At 49.2% G+C, this 20,040-nt stretch overlaps 5 protein-coding genes across 5 annotated transcripts; 1 reads left to right on the top strand and 4 right to left on the bottom strand.

Moving 5' to 3' along the window:
- Positions 1-988: 988 nt before the first annotated feature.
- Positions 989-7,694, top strand: TRIVIDRAFT_144745 (uncharacterized protein; the record flags this gene model as incomplete). The annotated part of the gene is made up of 5 exons (XM_014104348.1): positions 989-1,162; positions 1,227-1,996; positions 2,138-2,696; positions 3,003-3,731; positions 3,786-7,694. 5 exons carry the CDS (start codon positions 989-991, stop codon positions 7,692-7,694), a joined length of 6,141 nt encoding a protein of 2,046 aa, XP_013959823.1.
- A 743-nt stretch (positions 7,695-8,437) lies between these two features.
- On the bottom strand, positions 8,438-9,772 carry TRIVIDRAFT_62287 (glycosyltransferase family 8 protein; the record flags this gene model as incomplete). The annotated part of the gene is made up of 2 exons (XM_014104347.1): positions 8,438-9,357; positions 9,706-9,772. The coding sequence occupies 2 exons, from the start codon at positions 9,770-9,772 to the stop codon at positions 8,438-8,440; spliced, it is 987 nt and encodes a 328-aa protein (XP_013959822.1).
- A 269-nt stretch (positions 9,773-10,041) lies between these two features.
- TRIVIDRAFT_62286 (uncharacterized protein) lies at positions 10,042-11,627 on the bottom strand (the record flags this gene model as incomplete). Its single annotated transcript, XM_014104346.1, has 2 exons — positions 10,042-11,358; positions 11,412-11,627. The coding sequence occupies 2 exons, from the start codon at positions 11,625-11,627 to the stop codon at positions 10,042-10,044; spliced, it is 1,533 nt and encodes a 510-aa protein (XP_013959821.1).
- Positions 11,628-13,828: 2,201 nt separating this feature from the next.
- Positions 13,829-15,304, bottom strand: TRIVIDRAFT_134921 (uncharacterized protein; the record flags this gene model as incomplete). Its single annotated transcript, XM_014104345.1, has 1 exon — positions 13,829-15,304. A coding segment is annotated over one exon (1,476 nt), but the record flags the coding sequence as incomplete, so codon positions are not given.
- Positions 15,305-15,421: 117 nt separating this feature from the next.
- Positions 15,422-16,444, bottom strand: TRIVIDRAFT_143376 (uncharacterized protein; the record flags this gene model as incomplete). Its single annotated transcript, XM_014104344.1, has 1 exon — positions 15,422-16,444. A coding segment is annotated over one exon (1,023 nt), but the record flags the coding sequence as incomplete, so codon positions are not given.
- Between the last annotated feature and the right edge of the window lie 3,596 nt (positions 16,445-20,040).

Here is a 20,040-nt window from a genome sequence, read left to right as displayed (position 1 = left end):
TACGGACATTGGCTGGCCAACCGGCTCTAGGGGCGCAGATGCGTGCGCTGTCTGGTCTGGGCTGGAGAGAGATATCGCGATAGGGAAGCGGTGGTGTTTTCATTGGATGCTCTGCTGTTGCACTGCCGATATCAGGCCGTCTTAGCGTGCTGTGCCCTCCATATTTTCGTGTCGTTACAGTGGTTTCAACAGGCTGGCCTGACGCAAGGGTGAACATGCGCTGACGTACCTGGAGGTACCGCCGGGGGAAAGTTAGCACGGCGCAAAGCGGAGCTGGACTTGCGTCAGGTACAGACCCGGTGGTACCCTCGGTGTAGGCAGTGACACTCTGGTACTCCCCGACTGACGTCGGCCATGGCTATCGATAGCGGCCCCAGCGGTCAACTGACGCTGAAGCGCCCTGTCTCTGCCTGCCATGACTCCCGCGAACGTCACGAGCTAGCGGGTGAATGGGGCCCTCCAGGGTCTTTGATTCAGGCATAGCGCTGCCGCCATAGGCATAGCTGCGTACGGAGTACATGTACTCTCCAGGTATCGCCTTAACTGCCTGGGCAGCTCATGAGTTCCCTCCAGCCCCTCGGCCGCTTGACTTTGCGTCGTTCCGCCTTGACCAAGTCCACTAAGCCCCCGACAAACTCTCTTGCATCAAGTTGGAACCATCCGTTCTTCATCTCGCTTCTGCTCCGGCCAGCAGGCAAAGCAAAACCCTCATTGCGCCCTGCTTGCTCCGACACCCGATCTCGCGCCTTTGATGCCTCGTCGTCTCGCCGTCTAATCATGAACCTCGTCCCCGCATTTGGCCGGGGGTCTGTTGATATCGCGCCTACCACAGCGTTTGGCTGGCTGTTCTGGAGCCGGTGACGATTCGATTTAACTTTCCAGGTTTTTTTTTGCTCTTTCGTCGCCAGCGCCCAGCTACTCTGCCCGCCTCTCCGCTTCACCTAATAACCATCCCGATAATCCAGCACTTCGAGGCGAACTATCAATCATGGCTGGGCTTTTCCAGTCCTTTCGGAGCTCCAACATGCCCAAGCGGCTGTTGCGATATGCGTTATCGCGGCTGGAGCTCCTCGACTCTGACGCTTTAGACATGGACAATCTAGATCTTGCGATAGGTAGAAATACAGTCTTCGAATTTAGAGATGTTGGAGTTCAGCTAGATGTGAGTCTTTTGCTCTCTCTTTGGATGAACACCACAAAGGACAAAGGGCTAACCTCATCTCTAGAAACTGGAGAAGCTGCTGAAACTGCCCGAGACGTTTGCGCTACAGAAAGCCAAGGTCTTACTCCTCCGAGTTACCATCCCGATGGACTTTTACACGAGCCCTATATCTATCGAAGTTGATGGCGTGGATGTCAAGTTGAGAGTGGTAGCATCCAATGCCAAGTCCAAATCGGGCCATTCAACCACGACAGCCAACAACGGCGACGACGCCTCGGCAGTCCCGAATACCGTCGACCTTGCGCAATCATTCCTCGAAACGCAACCATCATCAGAGCGAAGAAAGCTTGAAGCGGCGCTAGCTGCAGAAACACAAGATCTCGGCGCATCCGTTTCCATGAGTGATGACGGCGGCGAAGACGAGCCGGTCGTAGGCACTGGGCAACCTCTGTCACTGCCTGGCTTCCTGGCTGGGTTTTTGCAAGGAATCGTTGATCGGATGCAGATAAGGATAAAAGGCGTTGGATTCCAACTAGATATGGATATCCCAGTGGATATGAGTTCATCAACGACAGAGCCGGTGTCTTTTCAAATAGCCTTGGAGGGCATCGACATCGAGGGTGTTACCACGAGGAGTGAAGATTCTCAAGCGTCCACAGCAGCAGCGCCCAAGGAAGGGAAGCGGCAGATCTCTCTGGACAATGTCCGCGCCTATCTCATTTCCGAAGCCAACGTCTTTTCAACCTTGACACGATCATCATCCATGACTTCGCCCTCGGCAGCATCTTCGCCTCTTAATACAAGGAATCCGCCTTCGAGGCAAGCTACATCCTTGTCCGTGGAAAGTCTTCAAACACCTGCCTTTGCCCCTTCCTTCACACCTTCGATGATGTCGTCTCGGCGAGGGTACCCTGGTCAGTCACCTCGAGAGAGCATCCATAGCCAACGCATGTCGACATCGCAAGCGAGCAGCAGCAACCCATCTATCCAATCTCTGCATTCGAGCTTTATAGAGCAAATGGCCGAGTTAGATCGACCCAGCTATCCTTTGGGGGATAGCGAGGAGGCTCTTGGAATCCCATACGAGCTCGACGACTACCATGATGAGGGCGTACCTGATGACGAATGCCCCTCGACTCCCCGCGCCTCGCAATCCCGGGAGTTCAACTCCCCTGAGAACGCAGTATTCCACTCACCTGAGGACCCTGAATCACATTCCTCCTCACTGTCAAGGAGATTGTTTGATAACGGACTCTCAAGATCGCAAGACTTGGAGGAGCAGAACTCATTGTCAATCTATTCCTTATCGCGGCAGCGAGAAGATTTCGAATCGTCTTCTGTTCACGGCGTTCATTCCACAGAGTTGAGGCCCGAGGATCAATACGGGCCAGGGAACTTGGCCGAGGATCTTTCACAATCCCATCTGTATACTCATGAGGAAGCTGAAAGCATGTATATGAGTGCTTTCTCAAAAGCAGAAAGTCAAGCTGACATATCAGAACTCGAAATCTCCAAACACTCGCCTCCTCCAACTGTTAACCCAACGTTTGAACAAACCGTTGAACAAACCATTGAACAACCATTTGAACAAACTGTTGAACAAACGATCCAGCCACCAGAGGAACAAATGGCAGAGGTCGCCCGGACCCCTCCAGCCTCTCCAAGGCGGGCTAACGAATCTCTACCCATACCTACACGTGCCTCTCCCAAGCCTGCCATGTCTGCCATGCCTGGTGGCTGGGATGACAATGCTTCTCAAGGCTCTTCCGGATCTGACAGAACAATGTCTCATAATACTTCGACGGAGGAGCATTCCCCTCCCAGGCCAGATATACCAGAGCCTCAGCCACAGCCGGCTCCCGAATCTGAGGCCGAGCCCAAGGCCGAGCCCGAAGTTGAGCAAGAGAAGCCAAGCTCTCCGGCAATTAAACCAGCCCCAACGGTTGAGGAAAGGGACGGCCCGATGGAAATCGAAGAGGAGCCGCAACCCGAGGATGTGGCGACTCCAAAAGGGCCAACACGAGTTGTCAAGGAAATTCTACACCTCCAGTCAATTTCCGTGTACATACCAACAACACATCAGCATATCGAAATGGAAGAAGATACCTCTGAATCGGTTGCTGAACTTGCTCGGGCCATGAGCAATTCCGTCTATCCTCAGGCGCCCGGAGCCTTCTCCGTGCATGCGCCAGCATCTGGCTCTGTGTTTGATCACAGACCTCACATACGACGAACTCAGAACGTTGACAATGTTTTGGAAGTGGATTTGTCTCCAGTCTCGATTCGCTTTGACGCGTCATTGGCGTTTGTGCTTGCCATGATTGTTGGAAAACTGCTCGAGGCAGTGAAGAATGACAATCCAGTCAAGGTTCCAAGTAAGGGTGCTGATAATGCACAACAGCCAGAGAAGGTGCCCGAAATCAAGGTGACGGTGAAGGAGATATCTTTGGATTTTTTGAGTCGACTTAGTGGAGTGACAGACACTCCTCATCGCCATCTCGACCCCTCGGCATTCATGTTTGACCACGAGGTTCTTCTCAACGCAACACTGGGCAATTTAGCCATTTCCGTGTCACCTACCAAGGTGACGGCACACCCTACCGGCAGGGGTAAGCCAGAGAAGCAGGATGCCATCCAGACAACGATTGATCTGCAGACTTTCCGATTCGGATACACCAACGACGATATCATCTCCTTTGACAAAGCTAGACCGATGAGTACGTCTGTGAGAGATACATTTCTCTCAAACGGCTATGATATCGGCATTAAGATGACACAAGCCAAGGACAGCGTCAAAACGGAGATTGAGACGCTGCCATTGGCTGTACATGTGGATTTGCAAAGACTGGATGAGACATTTAGCTGGTTCGGTGGTCTAAGCAGCTTTCTCAACATGAGTGCCTCCATGACTTCCAGTCCATCACCCACGCCCAAACCACCGCCGAAGCCAGCATCAACCCAGCGGTCAAGAGGTGTACGATTTGATACGCCTATTAACCCAGACGACAAATCTGCTGCTTCCGAAAATAAGATCAATATGCGGATAGGTGGTTCCTACATCGAGCTTCTAGGCAAAGAATGTAGCTTCATCGCGGAGAGCAATGCTATCAAGCTTATCAGCAGGGAAGAAGGCGTTGGAGTGGGGTGTAGCATGATGCGCGTGTCTGGCCCGTATATAAAGAATTCCATGGCAGATCCTGCAATCAACACGGAGATTATTGGCGTGCGGTTGGAGTTTGTGACAACTCCAAACGATTCAGACCTTGAGAAACTGCTTGGGTTAATCACGCCCTCCAAGGCCAAGTTTGATCACGGAAGCGACGAGATCATGGTTGACACTCTGATACGGCAACGAAGAAAAGGTTCGGTGCTTAGGGTCGGGGTGGAAACCTTGAATGTGCGTGTGAAAAACTTGGCTCAGCTCGAGGTTCTTCCAACACTGGGTGAGGAAATGGCCAAGCTGTCTACTGTGGCGAAATATCTCCCAGAAGACGATAGGCCTGGACTCATGACCCTCGCAAAAATCAATAAACTTGGCGCAAGCGTCGACATTGGTGGAACCCTTGGACATCTCAGCAGTGACATCAAAGAGCTCGAGGCTGCGCATATTACTGTTCCATCTCTGGTGGCCATTGCAGTGTCTGGGATATCTATCAAGCGCAACAAGACTGAAGAGCTCGTCAGTTCCTCAGTTTTATATCCTTCGGCTGAGATTGCGAATCGCGGGCCGGTTATCATGGCAAGAATGATTGGAGACGACATTGAGCCCGTTGTGAAGCTGAACCTACAAGATATAAGTATCGAATACCGCGTTCCGACAATTATGGACATCCTTGGTCTGGCCAACGACGCTACTCCGCAGGACTTTGAAGAAAGCCTTGCCGCCTCAGTTGCCAGTCTTGGCGATCAAGCCCACGCAGCTCTAGCACGACAGCAGCCCCCATCGCCGACACAGTCCACCACAAAGCAGGGTAAACCGATGACTCTGGATGTATCATTCCGAGACTGCCTTATTGGCCTAAATCCCCTTAACCAAAAATCGAAGATGGTCATTGTATTTACAGACGCTCGCCTTGCAGTAGTCCTTCCCAAGGATGAGGTTACAAACGTGACTCTCGACGTTAACAAAGCATCGATTCTATTGACGGATGATGCCTCCCTAAGCACATCAGACCACCGCGTCTCCTCACGCGCAAGGCGCCGAGCGTCCTCTTCGGCATCCCCTCAAGTAGTTTCAATGTGTGCTCAAGGGTTCGTGGACATTTGCTACATGTCTTCAGCAAAGGTCACTGTCAGTGTCGCCCCAAATGTGGATGGCGAGAAGCAGGTGGAAATTGAAGTCCGAGATGACCTTTTGGTGCTGGAAACTTGTGCAGACTCAACTCAAACTCTCATAAGCTTGGCAAATGCCCTGTCACCACCAACCCCGCCAAGCAAGGAAAACAAGTACAGGACCAAAGTAATGCCTGTGCAAGACCTGCTTGCGTCGATTTCAGCCGAGGCATTTGGTAAACCTGAAGGGGAATATGACTTTGACCAAGACTTTGCGGGTGCGCAGGAGATGGCCAGGAGTCAGTCCGATGTTGATTTTGGAAATGACTCTCTTCGCGTTGAGTCACAATTTTACGGAGATGAGCTGGGGGGAGAAGAACTGTTTGATGCCATGAAGCTTTCCGTCACATCACAAGATCCGAGGATGCAGGGTACCAACTCTGGAATGTTTACCACTGGACTTGAGACCTCCACCAGCTACATCTCGGAAGACAGTGATGATTTGGTGATTCACGACGACTTCTACACCGTAAACACGTCTGAGGAGCCCACCGCCAAAATCTGGAATTCAAACAAGAATACGTACGACAAGGCTCCCGTCAACTTGGTGAAACGCAGCCCTCTCAAAGTGTCTGTGAGAGACGTCCACCTCATCTGGAACCTGTTTGACGGCTACGACTGGACTCACACACGCGACATTATCAGTAAAGCCGTCCATGATGTAGAGGCAAAGGTGTATGAACGCCAAGCACGACTCAGCGGGCAGCAGATTTACGAAGAAGAAATTGAAGATGAAGAGACGATTGGCGACTTCTTGTTCAATTCCATCTATATCGGAATTCCAGCCAACCGAGATCCGCAGGAGTTGGCTCGTGCGATTAACGAAGGTCTTGCTGATAACGCAACGGAAACAGAGTCAGTTGCTACAACGGCGGTGACGGCCACGACGAATCGGACCATGCGTCGAGGATACCCCAAGTCACGGCGCCTAAAGTTGCAACGAAGCAAGCACCACAAGATCACCTTTGAGCTCCAAGGCGTCAACGTCGACATGGTTGCATTCCCCGCTGGAGCTGGAGAAACGCAGAGCAGTGTCGATGTTCGGGTCCAGAACCTTGACATTTTTGATCATGTGCCTACATCGACATGGAAGAAATTTGTAACGTACGATCAAGATCAGGGCGAGCGTGAGATGGGAACCAGCATGGTGCATCTTGAGCTCCTTACGGTGAAGCCGCTACCGGAGCTGGGAGCATCAGAGATTGTGCTCCGAGCAACTGTGTTGCCCCTGAGACTCCATGTCGACCAAGATGCCCTCGACTTCATCACTCGCTTCTTTGAATTCAAAGACGATAGCGTTCCGGTGCACTCATCGCCCAGCGATGTTCCCTTCCTTCAAAGGGCCGAGGTGATGGACATCCCAGTCAAGCTAGACTTTAAGCCGAAACGAGTAGACTATGCTGGCCTCCGGTCCGGGCACACGACTGAGTTTATGAACTTCATTACGCTGGAAGAGTCTAGAATGGTCCTCCGGCATGTGATCATTTACGGAGTCACTGGCTTTGATCGGTTTGGCAAGACGCTCAACGACATTTGGTCACCCGATGTCAGAAATAACCAGCTTCCAGGTGTCGTGGCAGGTCTAGCGCCCGTGAGATCCTTGGTCAACATTAGTAGCGGCTTCAAAGATTTAGTTGAAATTCCCCTCAAGGAATACCAAAAGGATGGCCGCATCATTCGAAGCATATCCAAGGGAGCCGCAGCCTTTGCTCGCACCACTGGAACCGAACTGGTCAAATTTGGAGCGAAACTAGCCGTCGGTACGCAGTATGCTCTACAAGGGGCGGAGGAGATGCTCAGCGGTGGGGCTCGGCCTGAGGAGGACTGGGAAGACGATGATTTGGATGCGGATGACAAGAAGCAAATCTCGCTGTATGCGGACCATCCCACGGGTGTGATCCAAGGCATCCGTGGTGGTTATAGATCGCTTGCCAGGGATGTGAACCTAGCGCGAGATGCCATCATTGCCGTACCAGGCGAGGTGATGGAGAGCCAGTCAGCTAGCGGCGCTGCCAGAGCGGTCCTGAGACGAGCGCCAACTATCATCTTCCGACCTGCAGTGGGCGTGACCAAAGCCATTGGGCAGACATTGATGGGAGCAACGAACTCGATTGACCCGCACAATCAACGCAGAATTAATGAGGTAAGGCCCTGCCCACTAGACATTTGTATTGAAAGGATACATTGGCTAATGATATGACAGAAATATAAACGGTATTAATTAAGCTGGACACATGCCGTCGACTCAACCAAGAAAAAGACGAAAAAAAAAAGTTCAAATGTTTGATGATACCTAACTCCTATATACCTGAGAGGAGCATCTTTGAGTTTATTGCGGTTGGTAGTTTATAAAGTGGTGGCACTAGTTGCTCGAAGAGAACAAGCGCATGGGTTAGAATTCTCTCCTTTCTCATACTGTCTTTGTTAAAGCAGTACATGCTAGCATAGCTTGGCGGAGGGGTTTTGATGACTACGATGTCTCATATATTTTGTGTTTTTGAGGGCGTTTGGATTATCTCATTATACCTGAACAGAATGATGTGTTTTTTTTTTTTTTTTTTTATTCTCTCCTTTTTGGATAGTACTGGGACGGCTTGGAATGGATGGATTGCAAGGATAACTTACAGAATGATGGCCCAAGCAAAGCACAGATATTACAAGATAGACAGCGCCTGCGGGTTATGGATATATACAAACAGAGCTGTGAATTGAAGCCTTTAGTGTGCAAAAGAAATAGGTCTATTCAATTTTGTAGTTTGCATCCTAGATGTCTATAGTACCTATGCATATCTTGATGGAATACCCAAAACCCCAAAACATGATGAAGCCAAAGTCGTCTATCCATAAACAGATCTCAAATGAAATCATACCAGCTCAACTGGCCCATGCCTGATAAAAACAATCACCCCCAAATATTTTTCTTTCTACTTTTCCGGATTATACTCAAAATCCGTCCTTAATGTTGGCCTCCTTCTCAGCAGCCTTTCTCTCGCCATTGGCATCAATCCACCACTTGTGTGACTCCTCAGTCCCCGTCCACTCGCCCTTGTCGTTGATCTCATCCCACGGCTTGGGGCTCAGGATGTAATGAATGTTCTTCACCTGGTCATCCCTCCAGATCTGAGCGTGCACGCCGTCCCAGCGCAGCGTCTTGAGCGCATTATACGTGTACGGCAGCGGAACCCAGCGGCCGCGGTACAGGTCGGACAGCAACGACTGGTCGGCAAAGTCCATGTTGACGGCGTCGGCCTCCATGTGGGCGAGGATCTGGGCGTAGAGCGCGGCGGAAGGATTGACGACTTGCAAGCCGCCGTTCATGAAGCCGAGGGGCCCGACGGAAGGATCTGCGGCGACGGTCTGGGCGGATTCCGGGTCGGAGTGCTGGGATGTGAAGGCGCAGTTTTGGGGGATCCAGTTTTTGGGGTAGTGAGGCTTCTTGAGGGGGTTGCAGACGCAGGCGTGGCCGGCGGCGAAGACGCGCTTGGAGGAGGAGATGTCGCCGGATTCGCTGACTTTGGGGTCGTCGAGGGGGAGGTCCATGAGCTCGTCCATGTTGCGCAGGACGAGCATGTCGGAGTCGAGCTGGACGATGCGGGAGTACTGGGTGAGGGAGAAGGGCACGAGCTTGCTCCAGCAGTCGTAGAAGCGCGGGTCGTTGGAGTAGTCCTTGCCGTTTGTGGGGAGGATGTAGTCGATGCGCTGGGAGGGGATGCCGCGGGCCTTGAGGGCGTCGTGGCCGGCCTGGGGGAAGGTGTCTGTGTAGAGGGCGACGAGGGGGTATTTTGAGTTGACGGCGCGGAGGGAGTGGTTGAGGGTGAGGAGGCCGGGGAGGTAGGCGAGGTTGGTGATGAGGGTTGTCCAGACTGTTGGAGATGGAGAGAGTTAGCTGTGGTTTTGTCATGGGGAGTCTTTTGGTGTTGAGGTTTCGGGGGACTAGCCTTTGTCTGAGTCGACGGCTCGTTTCTTGTCTGCCATGATGAAGATTTGGAGTGGATATCGATCTGGAGTTGTAGATGGGAATCAGATGAATGTCTAATGAGCGAATTGAGCGACAAGACTAAGCGTGGTTGCAACGGCTGCGTCCGGCGCAAAGCGAATCATTAACGGTGATGCGTATTGTATTAGCATTAGGAATCGGGAGTGGGGTAGTTGTTTATCTATTTATCTATTTAAAGTCAGATTTTGTCGATGATGCCATGACGGGGCCGAACCTAGATGAGAAAAGGGCCGGACACTAAGAGCCGGGCTAAAGCCTTGAGGCGGCTTTGGATTTGGCATGGTGGAGTGGAGATGCTTGATTTACACGCATTTTGAGGGATATCTCGATGTACGAGTATACGTGAAGATGGAAGATGGGAGATGAAGAGGGATTACGAACAATTTTATTAAAGAGAGTCAAGAAGTAAGAGTAAGCAATGACAGTAATGGAAAGAAAATGGATAACAACAAAGTCTTTTACAACGACAACAAAAAGATGCATCCAAATATCCCCCCCGATTTTAAACCTTTCCTCCTTTAACACACCAACTCTAGAAACGAAACTCACATTAAAGTAACAATGACAATGGAGGCAACTGCCATGGAAAACGTGGTACAAAATCTCCATCTTCATCATCCTCCCACTCATAATCTTCAAAGTCTCCGTCGTCCATGTACTGGTCATCCTGGCTGTCGCAAGCCATTGGGTACGGCCGCAGATATTCCGTGACGGTGAGAGTGGTTTCAACTTTATAGACGCCCCATCTGTCCCACGCCTCGGTCGGTGTCAATTCACGGAGCGGCTGCGGCGTCGTGGGGGCGAGGGGAGGGCTGACGGGGACGAAACTTGGGGCGTGTGGGCTGAGAGGCTGGGAGGGAGAGGTCCAGGATGAGGAGCGAGGAATGTTGGAGTTGCAGCAGCTGGCTAAGCAGCGCTGGTCAATTGGGTCATACTGGTTGAGTTCAAGTTGGTATTGCTCATAATCTGACTGTGGCTGTAGTTGCCCGTTGTGTGAAGAGGGCGGCATTCCTTGGTTGGGAACTTCGATCGTAGCGGATGTGGGCACATCAAACAGACCGAGACCTGACGGCAAGAATTGGTATTGCTCAGGTACATGCTCAGGCACAGCAGCTGTCAACGACGGCAGTCCCAGTCCCAGTCCCATTTCCACTCCAAGAAGCCCAGTCAGTGACCGCATATCTGCCCTGGGCCCGAAAGGAATCGCATCCTTCTCCAGTCGACCGCTGCCGTATAAGCCGACAAACTCGGGACTGACCTCTGGATATCCGATTTCGCCCCGTGAGCCGACTCTCTCCTTGGGCCGCAGCTGGTGGAACATGACGGATGCCGATGCCCGTAGAGTCGGATTCTGCTGTGCCATTGGCTCCAGCTCGGACATTTGCACTCCCGCCTCGACGATCGCCCAGGCCACTGATGCGGGACCTCTGCGAGAGAGCTCGGCCTCGGACAGGCAGCCGCAGGCGATGGCCAATGTCACGAAGAGCGACCAGACATCCTTCTTCACGGTGAGGGGATACGTATCGGTGTACGTCTCCGGGGCCTTGTAGATGAAAGAATTGTTTGGTATGTCGGACTTAGTCGCGGGATGGGAGAGCTCAAAATCTGTGAGCTGGAAGTGGAAGCTTGGCCCGCTGGTCTCGACGAGGATGTTGGTAGGCTTGACATTTCCGTGAGACATGCCTTCTTCTTGGAGGTAGGTGAGGGCAGAGAGCATCTGGATGGTCAAGCAGTAGAAGGTGGATATTTTCACTCTCATTTCGTATCGTAGAGGCAAGATTGAGTGGAGGTTGGCTGGTTTGGGAGCCGTGACGAGCAGCGCAATTTTGGGTCGGACAAGAGCATAAAAGATGGGAACGATGTTGCGCTGTGAGATTTTTGGTCAGCTTAGTTAACAGGTTGGAATATGATATAACTCACATGTCTAGCCTTCTTGATGGCGGCAACCTCGCGCTTCAACCGCTCTCCTTGTGCTGGTGTTGAGACTTCCAGCCTTTTAATTGCTACCGAATTGTCTATTCTTCTGTCGTAGGCGGTGTATACTCGACCATGGGGACCAGTTCCAATGAATTTGATGCCCATGAAGCTTTCCATGAGCAATGGGAGTGTCCATTCATCAACGATGGTGGTGGCCATTTTGAGGTGACTTATTGCGCTATTGGCGGGTGGTGATGGAGAAACGGCGATGGGATGAAAGAACTGCAGGAGATGGATGGAACAGGACTCTTCTTTATTGACAGCGCGGGTTCCTTTTATAGGGTCATGCGAATGAGACAGCCAATATTCGTCCTTTGTTCAAGTACTAAAATAAGGCGGTGATGGCGGGCTGCGTATTAGTCGTGTCGTATATTAGTACCGTCGAATATTAGTCCTCTCTACAAAGTCCTACGCAAACATGCAGTAATACCAGCTAAAAAATCAAGGTTGCAAGACACTCTAGGCCGGCGACAGGGATTCCGTGCTTCTCATAGTCTTGTTTCCTCACTGCAAGTTGCTTTTTTCGCTGCCTGAGCACCCAATCAAATGGTGGTTTACACCGCTAGAGCCGTCTCAACTGACAACAAAAAAGCAAAGAGAGACTCTTGTGTGTGCGAGGCTGCCGTGTAACAGCTGAAGGACTGCTACTGGACAATCTTATGCGCCAAGACGCGCTATCTCAAGCCATCATTAAAGTTGAGAAACATGCCAGGGGGGCGAGCCGCCTGACCTGTCATATCTTAATCGACCCGTGGTTCATCAGCCAAGAGATGAGAATCCGGCAAACCAGCGCTGTGGCTGTTCTCCAATTTTCGCGATCAAACATTTTTTTTTTGAGATCCGTGATTCGTTAGAGATAAGATGGCCTTGTCTCGGTCGTGACTATGAATAAGATTATCCGCCTGTTACTGTATGTTCGAGTATCACCTCCCGGGTGCACGGCAGATGCAGGCCTGGGCCCAAGCAGCCACTTTGATCTGATTGGATGTGGCATCGCTCACCGAATGCAAGGGAGAGCGGGCTGAAATAAAAAAAAGAAAGAAAAGCGGCATCAAGCTCGGAGTTCAATCGGCCGCCTGTCCTGATGAGTGAGACCCTGGGGCTTTGCGGTATGATATCCCGCACAGTTTGCTGGTTTTCGACTTGTATAAGTATCTTGAACAAAAATTAAACAGTGAGGAGTAAAAAGGATTTTGGCCTGTGTCTGCAACTATGTACTCTCAAAGAAGCTATACACCAATCGTTATATCCTACTTCCTCGCCCTGATAATAACCCTGCAGCATTGTCCAGCGCATCCTTTCTATTTAGGAGGCGAGGGGTCCACAGGTAAATGGTAATTAATTCACACAGTCTTCATATGAACAGCCCTTCAGTAGTTGGTATCAAATGCACACTAAGCTAAATATTCTTTTAGAAAGATTTATTTCAAATAGAAATGCTGAAGACTCTGTTCTGGGATCATGTGAAATGATGCGTAAAACCAACTCAAATTTCACGCTTATGAAATGTTACAGAAACCCAAGGGACCAGTCGTCTCTCTTTATGCCGCTCAACACCAGGCCTCATCACCAGTTCAAGCAGTATGTCGACCTGAAAACGAATATAAGGTTTCAAGCGGCTTAAGGATGACAGTCCTCCAGATTATACAATTCCTAATTTCTTAGCTTCAACAACATATATACTAGCCCAGCTATCAAGCTAATCTATTTGGCACTGTCGTTAGATACAATACAACATAACAGAGGCATTCCAGACACCAAAGACAAAGGATAGGTTTCAGTAGGATAATACAGTAGTGCCTGCGCGTAACCACGAGTTGTTCGTGTAAGCCTAACTGTTAGCCCAGAGCACTTAGAAGCATCTATTTCAATTTTCGCTAGAGGGATAGAATATAACGCTAAAACTATACATTTTTTCCAGCTTTTAAGCACTTCTCTAGATTTTTCTGACTTTTTCTCGTATTCGGATGGTCTTTTCCGAGTATTTTCTCGCGAACCTCGAGTGTCTGTCGATGCATCTCCTCTGATTCTTTATATTTGCCTAGATCTCTAAGCACAAGCCCGAGGTTATTCATACTATCATAGGTAGATGGATGCTCTTTGCCTAGCACCTTCTTGCGAACCTCGAGTGTCTGTCGATGCATCTCCTCTGATTCTTTATATTTGCCTAGTTTCCTAAGCACAAGCCCGAGGTTATCCATACTATTCATGGTAGATGGATGCTCTTTGCCTAGCACCTTCTCGCGAACCTCGAGTGTCTGTCGATGAATCTCCTCTGATTTTTTATATTTGCCTAGATCACTAAGCACAAGCCCGAGGCTATTCATACTATTAAGAGTAGATGGATGCTCTTTGCCTAGCACCTTCTTGTGAACCTCGAGTGTCTGTCGATGCATCTCCTCTGATTTTTTATATTTGCCTAGTTTTCTAAGCACAACCCCAAGGTTACCCATACTATTAAGAGTAGATGGATGCTCTTTGCCAAGCATTTTCTTGCGAATCTCGAGTGTCTGTCGATGCATCTCCTCTGATTCTTTATATTTGCCTAGGTTGCTAAGCACACCCCCAAGGTTATCCATACTATCAAGTGTTAACGGGTGCTCTTTGCCAAGCATCTTCTCGTAAACCTTAAGTGTCTGTCGATATATATCCTCTGCTGTCTGATATCGTCCTAGTATATAATTGCCCTCGGCTACCTTAAAAGAAAGTCGAGCTTCTCTCTCATTGATTGCCAAATATTCTGGAAGTTCTAAGGCAGCATGTGCATGCGGTAGATATTTTATCCATACGTCTCTATTCTCATGCTTTGGAAACGGAAGGACCTGATTAAGCTGCTGTATCGCAGACGTCACACACTCCTTCAGTTCCCCGTTCTTCTCTAGCCAGTTTCGCATTGCTAGTCGCACAAGACGGTGTATGTCAAATGAATTTTCCTCGTCTCGTTGTATAATGAATGCATATGCCTTTAGTGTGCCAATTGCTTCTATGGCCTCTATGTTTCTGGCCGTAGGCAAAAGAGACTTTGGGATATCTTTCTCCACCAAGATGCTCATGAATTTAAGAAACTTTGCCGCTAGTGTGTTATACTGTGAGATTTGGCGAAATGAGATATGCCATGTTTTGGCCACTGGATTTTGAATCTCCTTATATCGATGTCGGTCTTCGAAATTCCTGCTCAGCAATTCAATCATATCCCCATTATCTGACTCGCAAAGCTCGAGGTACTCTGAAGTTGAAATATCTGTCGTCGCTATGTACGCTGATGCCTGCCGAATTGCCAGTGGTAAGTTTGCCAGGAACTTAAGCAATCTCTTCGTGGCCTCTATATTGCTCATCTGGGTCTCCTTTAGGCCTTTTTGGAGTAGGCCGAGGGCTTCAGCCTCATCCATTTCTTCCACACGGATAATACTCTCCGTCGAGATGTCCAGCTTGGTTGCTGCATTGTGGTTCCGTGTTGTGAAAAGAATTGAGCCATTTCGACTGAATGGCAAATAGCTTAATGGCCCAGTTTCGCCAAAGAGCAGCTCGATATCGTCCGCATTATCAATAACTAGTAGCCAGCTGCCGCTACTCTCTTCGCTTAAAGTCGTGTTAACAAGCCGCTTGATATCCGCTTTATCTTCTCCAGCTCCCTTAACTTGGAGCAGTCTACCGATATCACGGTAGGCGTTTTCAAAAGTAGCCACGTCGATTGCCGGCACCCAGAAGATAGAACAGTCTGGATGCTGGTTATGGAGTAAATAGACAGCCTCCAGCGCAAGCTGTGTCTTGCCAACACCCCCGAGACCTTCGATAGCAGTTCTCTGGCAGTCGTCCTTATTCGCGCCCGGCCAAATCTTTTCCAGAAGCCATGATAAAATATTCTCCCTCCCAACAAAGTTTTGGTTCCGTCCAAAGGGGACTAGAAAGTGGTAGGACATCTGCGGTTCTTCAATAAACTGATCACGGCTTCTATCCGTTTTCATATACCGTTCAAGAATCGCCTTTGATGCAGATGCTGCTGTTGCTGCTGCGAAATGCTGCCATATCTTGTTCTTGTGGCAGTCGGCATAGTTGCATATACCCTTGACCACAATGCATGGAACTTCTTCCCATGCTCCGGCTCCCTCCATCTCAAACGCAATTACGCGTTCTTTCTTAACAATTCTATCCCGGTCTTCTCCTGACATCATGACTGTATCGCCCGAAGCAACTGCGCCAATATAAATAGCAGGATCCTGCGCCTTGTCTTGTCGGCTTCTCTCCACCAAGTATTCATCATCGCATCCTAAATCATCACACGACGAAGTGAGGGCTTCATCGCAGGCTGGATCTTTTCTTCCATGGATGTTGCTGCATACGCACATCCCTGAGTTATGGTGCCTGTGACGATAGCTTGACTCAAATAGCTTATCCTTTGCCATTCCGGGATATTCATACTTGGCTCGATGCTTTATAGCCTTCTCCTGAAGCTGTTTGAGAAAGTAGGCAGTTTTTTGTTGAAGCTTCTCTTGGCCGCTATCTGTATTGAATATTGCCAAGAGGTTGCGAATATTTTTATCATGTTTGCTCAGATTATCTTCGACCGTATCTTTACGGATAAACCCATGGGGATACATCGTGCCAAAGTCGTATTGAATAACAGTCTTGCTGATAACCACATCTCCTAAGAACACTTCGTCTTGGTCGTTTTGGGGCACGCCGCCACAAGTCCCAGCCAAGATCACCAGCCTTAGAGCTCCGTAGCTTGACCGCATACTGGCCGCGGCGCCAGCTGCATTGGTTTTGCCCATGTCAGGTAAGAGAGCTAGCACGACATCATGCTTGCCAATGCGACCGGTTGTATAATTGTTAACGTCTCCGACCGCTCTTCCAAATGTATCCCCATCTTTATCCCAGAACTCGTCGAACAGGAGGGCGACCGCATCGTACTCGAGTGGTAGCGCGCAAATGATGGCGACTTCGAAGTCTTCGCGGCGGGACGGTCGCTGTGACATGATGGCGATTTAGCCTTATACTGTCATTTGGGAAATTTGTATTCAAATTGGTTGCCCAGTAGCAGAGATTTGCCGAACAATATTACGAACAAGTATCTCATATGGCTCAGTAAGCCAGATAGGCTGTTGAGTGATATATAAAAGTATCCTATATACCTAGGCAGATGAATATATAAATACAGGTAATATTGGGCGGGGAAAGAAAGGGCAGCCAATTGTGATGTGGCAACCCCGCCTTGCCCATTATGAGGCTCGCAATAAATACGCGGGATCTCATGCACGTGTATATTACATTAGCAATACGATATCACTGAACAAATATGGAAATCCCTTCTATCTCAGAAAGATACTGCCATGTCCTCATGAAAGTACTTTGCGCGGTTGGAGCATGGGAAGAACTAATGCTATGAAAGCCTTCCAAAGACCCGAGGGTGAGAGCCGGTGTACATGGATTCTGGTGACAGGGAAGAGCATGATTGTGTTACAATACCCGCACTAGCTTTTCTCAGCCGCATCAACATGGTAAGACAATTTGCCGTCTGGGCCGCAAGATACTCGCCCTTTTCTTTTCTTTTTCTTTGCGTCTCATCTCCCCCTTGCATTGTTTGCTGCTGCGACAGCAACGGGCCTCCTTTCCATTGCATATTGATGTACGCGCGTTCAACTAGATGTTTCGTCTTTCTGAGCTGAGATGATGATGTTTGGAAGGGAGCCGAGAGCTGAAGCGAGAGGCTTGCTGACATGGTTATTCCACATGATCTTTTCTTGGCCTGGGTTCGTGGCTCTGGAGAAATGATGAAGCGAGTTTCAATGGTAGGTCACCTGTACTTTGCTCCGAGTTTTGTATGGGTGATGTTTTCGAGGTATGCTTCCCGATTTGGGCACCTACTTTACACCAAAGTGATATATGTAGATACGTATGCAACCGCTAATCCGATCGAGGAGCACATTGAGATACGTAGCGCCTTAGCTATAATCACACCTAGGCTTTGGGGAGTAGCTCACATGTCCTTGAGGCTGCTATTGCGACATGGGTGACTGATTATAATTAGGTCGCTTGACTCCATGTATTTTACAATACGGCCGAGGAATTAGTAATTAGTAACATAGTGGCAAGCTTTTGCAATGAGAAAATAAGAAAGATTCGATAGTATTATAGTATATAGCAGATTGCTAAGCATCATTTTATTACGTGTATTTAAATGTTCCACCCTGAACTCTTCATCCAATCATATAAATGATCGGAAACAGAGGTTAAGCTTATTGTTGTATATTCCAAGATCCGACAAATCGACCCCGATCATGTCAAAATTTAGCAAGGTTATAATCTATCTGATTTTTTCCACTTTACCAACCTTAGAGCTATCATTAGCATATGAGATATTTCGCCCAATGAATTGCAAAGCGTCGGTATTCTGAAGTTGATATCCCCTGGTATTGTAGCTCGAAAGACTGATGAAGTATAACGGCCCGCTAGCAGATAAAAGGTTTGGCCAATGGTGCCTTTGAAGTTTAGAGACAGCGCAGTACTAATAATGAATCATTCTACAGACGAGGGCGCTGTTACACGCACTTATGTCGTTGCGTCGCAGCTAACTCAGGCACAGCCAAGCTAATAAACATCAAGCTCTGGCTCTCTAAATGGCATGCGGCTAGTATGTAGACTGTGCATTACGGCATCTAGATATACGCTCCGCAAGAGATTTACCTGGCAGCTAAGCGAACTGCAGCCCGAAAATCCGATAACCGCGCCGTCTGTGGAGTTTCATGCAAGAATGACGAGAAATGTCCGTGCTATGAACCTGCGAGAAGACAAGCCATGGGGGTTATTCATGGTAGGAGAGATGTGGTGAATTTGAGGAGGCGGGATTCGGGACCATTCCCAAGTACTATCCATGCAGACAGGAGTTAACACCGATTTGGGATCTCCTTCCACCAAGTCATGGTGTCAATTGGAGACGTTCAGTCAGCAGGTCTCTGTTACCAAGGGAATCAAGCATACATTTTAATAGAAATGGTTGGCAACCTGATACTGTGAGAATACCTATGGAGGTGAGATGGCAAAGCTTACAAGACTTGCACTCCATCACTTGGTATGCAAGTTGCTGCAGTCATTGTTGCCTGGGTTACTATGACTGTTACAAAATAAATAGCTAATTAGAAAGATCATACGGAATGCCAAGAATGAAACATCTACTAGATATGGATGCTAGGTAGATAAGGTGCCTTGATAAGGCTTAGATTGGAAAAGAGCCTCCAGATGTATTGTAGGTGGTAATGGAGATTAGGGGGCTGGGCGTATTGGAAGTATGCAGGCACAAGCAAGAATAATACCGCCGAGTTTCCCCCAATCAGCAGCTGCCGTGATAGAGCGAAAATGCATTTGGACCATGTAATCTATACTCGTATAGAGCAAATGGAAGAAACAAAGAAGACAAAAAGAAGCCGAATAAGAGATCCAGGTCGATGGGGAAGCCAGCGATACACGTGGGCCGCGTAGGATCAAGATCCAAATTGATTACAGTAAGCCGACATGGGCGGGAACCTTGTCGGGACGGAGACTCCGTATCTCGCACTGCCGTTTTTAGAGGCGTTCTAGTTTATTCGACGGAATGCAGAGCACGCTGCCTTGACTAGGTCGTACTCGTATGTACAAGTAGCGGCCATGTTTGTTTGTGGATGAGATGCAATGCACTGTAATGTGTCTACAGTATTAAGTAAGATCTGGGTTTGGTTGAAAAGGGAAGAGGGGGGAATGGGATAGCCACCTGGATTTACCCGTTTGGTCGGTGTGGTGATGAGCAGTACGAGGCGGTGAAGAGCAGAGTGTGTTTGGAATGTTGGTTAATGCAGCAAAGAAAAGAAAAATAGAAGAGGGAAATAGGCAGAACCATTGATGGCGGCTAAACATCAAAGCCTCGTAATCAGGAATCCAATGACATGAAACAGTACACAACAGAACAAGAGAGAGACAGACAGCATGGCCAAAACAAGGTCCAGGACCCAAGGCTGGCTTGGCGGAGCCCGTCAGATTTCCCAACGCCGGAATCTCGGAGATGTGCCGGCGGCTGGCCCAAGCGCAGCAGTAGCTTGAATCGATTTGCTGGTCGTGGCCCAACGAATTGCGGTGTCTTGGATTGGCTTGCGCTGCGTTGGGATCGAAAGAGAGAGAGATAAGACACAGAGAGATGAGGTGTAGATAAAGGTAGATGTAGATAGATAGCGACACAGACAGAGAGAGAGACAAGATGGTGTTTCTTATCTTGATCCAGAGTAAGCAATTCACTCAATGTCTGATGGCTGAAGAAAGAAAAGCAACAAGAGCTGCAGCATCCATGCATGACTGACCCCAGCCAGAATCAGAACCAGAATCTGCACAGGCCTCCACGACCAGTTTCGCACACGCAATCACGCACGCACCAGGTGATGACAGTCTGTACATGCATGCACGCACTTGGAGGGAAACGGAACAAGAAGGGCAAAAAAAGCAATCGTTGATTGATCCATGGTTCCGTTCGCTCTCGGCACTCGCGGACTTTGGCCTCCGCGCCATGCATGAGAAAAGGTTTTTTGCATTGATGCATGTAGACGAGGGA

The sequence above is a fragment of the Trichoderma virens genome (genome assembly GCF_000170995.1).
Source record: "Trichoderma virens Gv29-8 chromosome Unknown TRIVIscaffold_3, whole genome shotgun sequence".
Lineage (NCBI taxonomy): Eukaryota > Fungi > Ascomycota > Sordariomycetes > Hypocreales > Hypocreaceae > Trichoderma > Trichoderma virens.
Note: the sequence above shows the minus strand (reverse complement) of the source record. Positions and strands in the feature narration are given on the sequence as shown.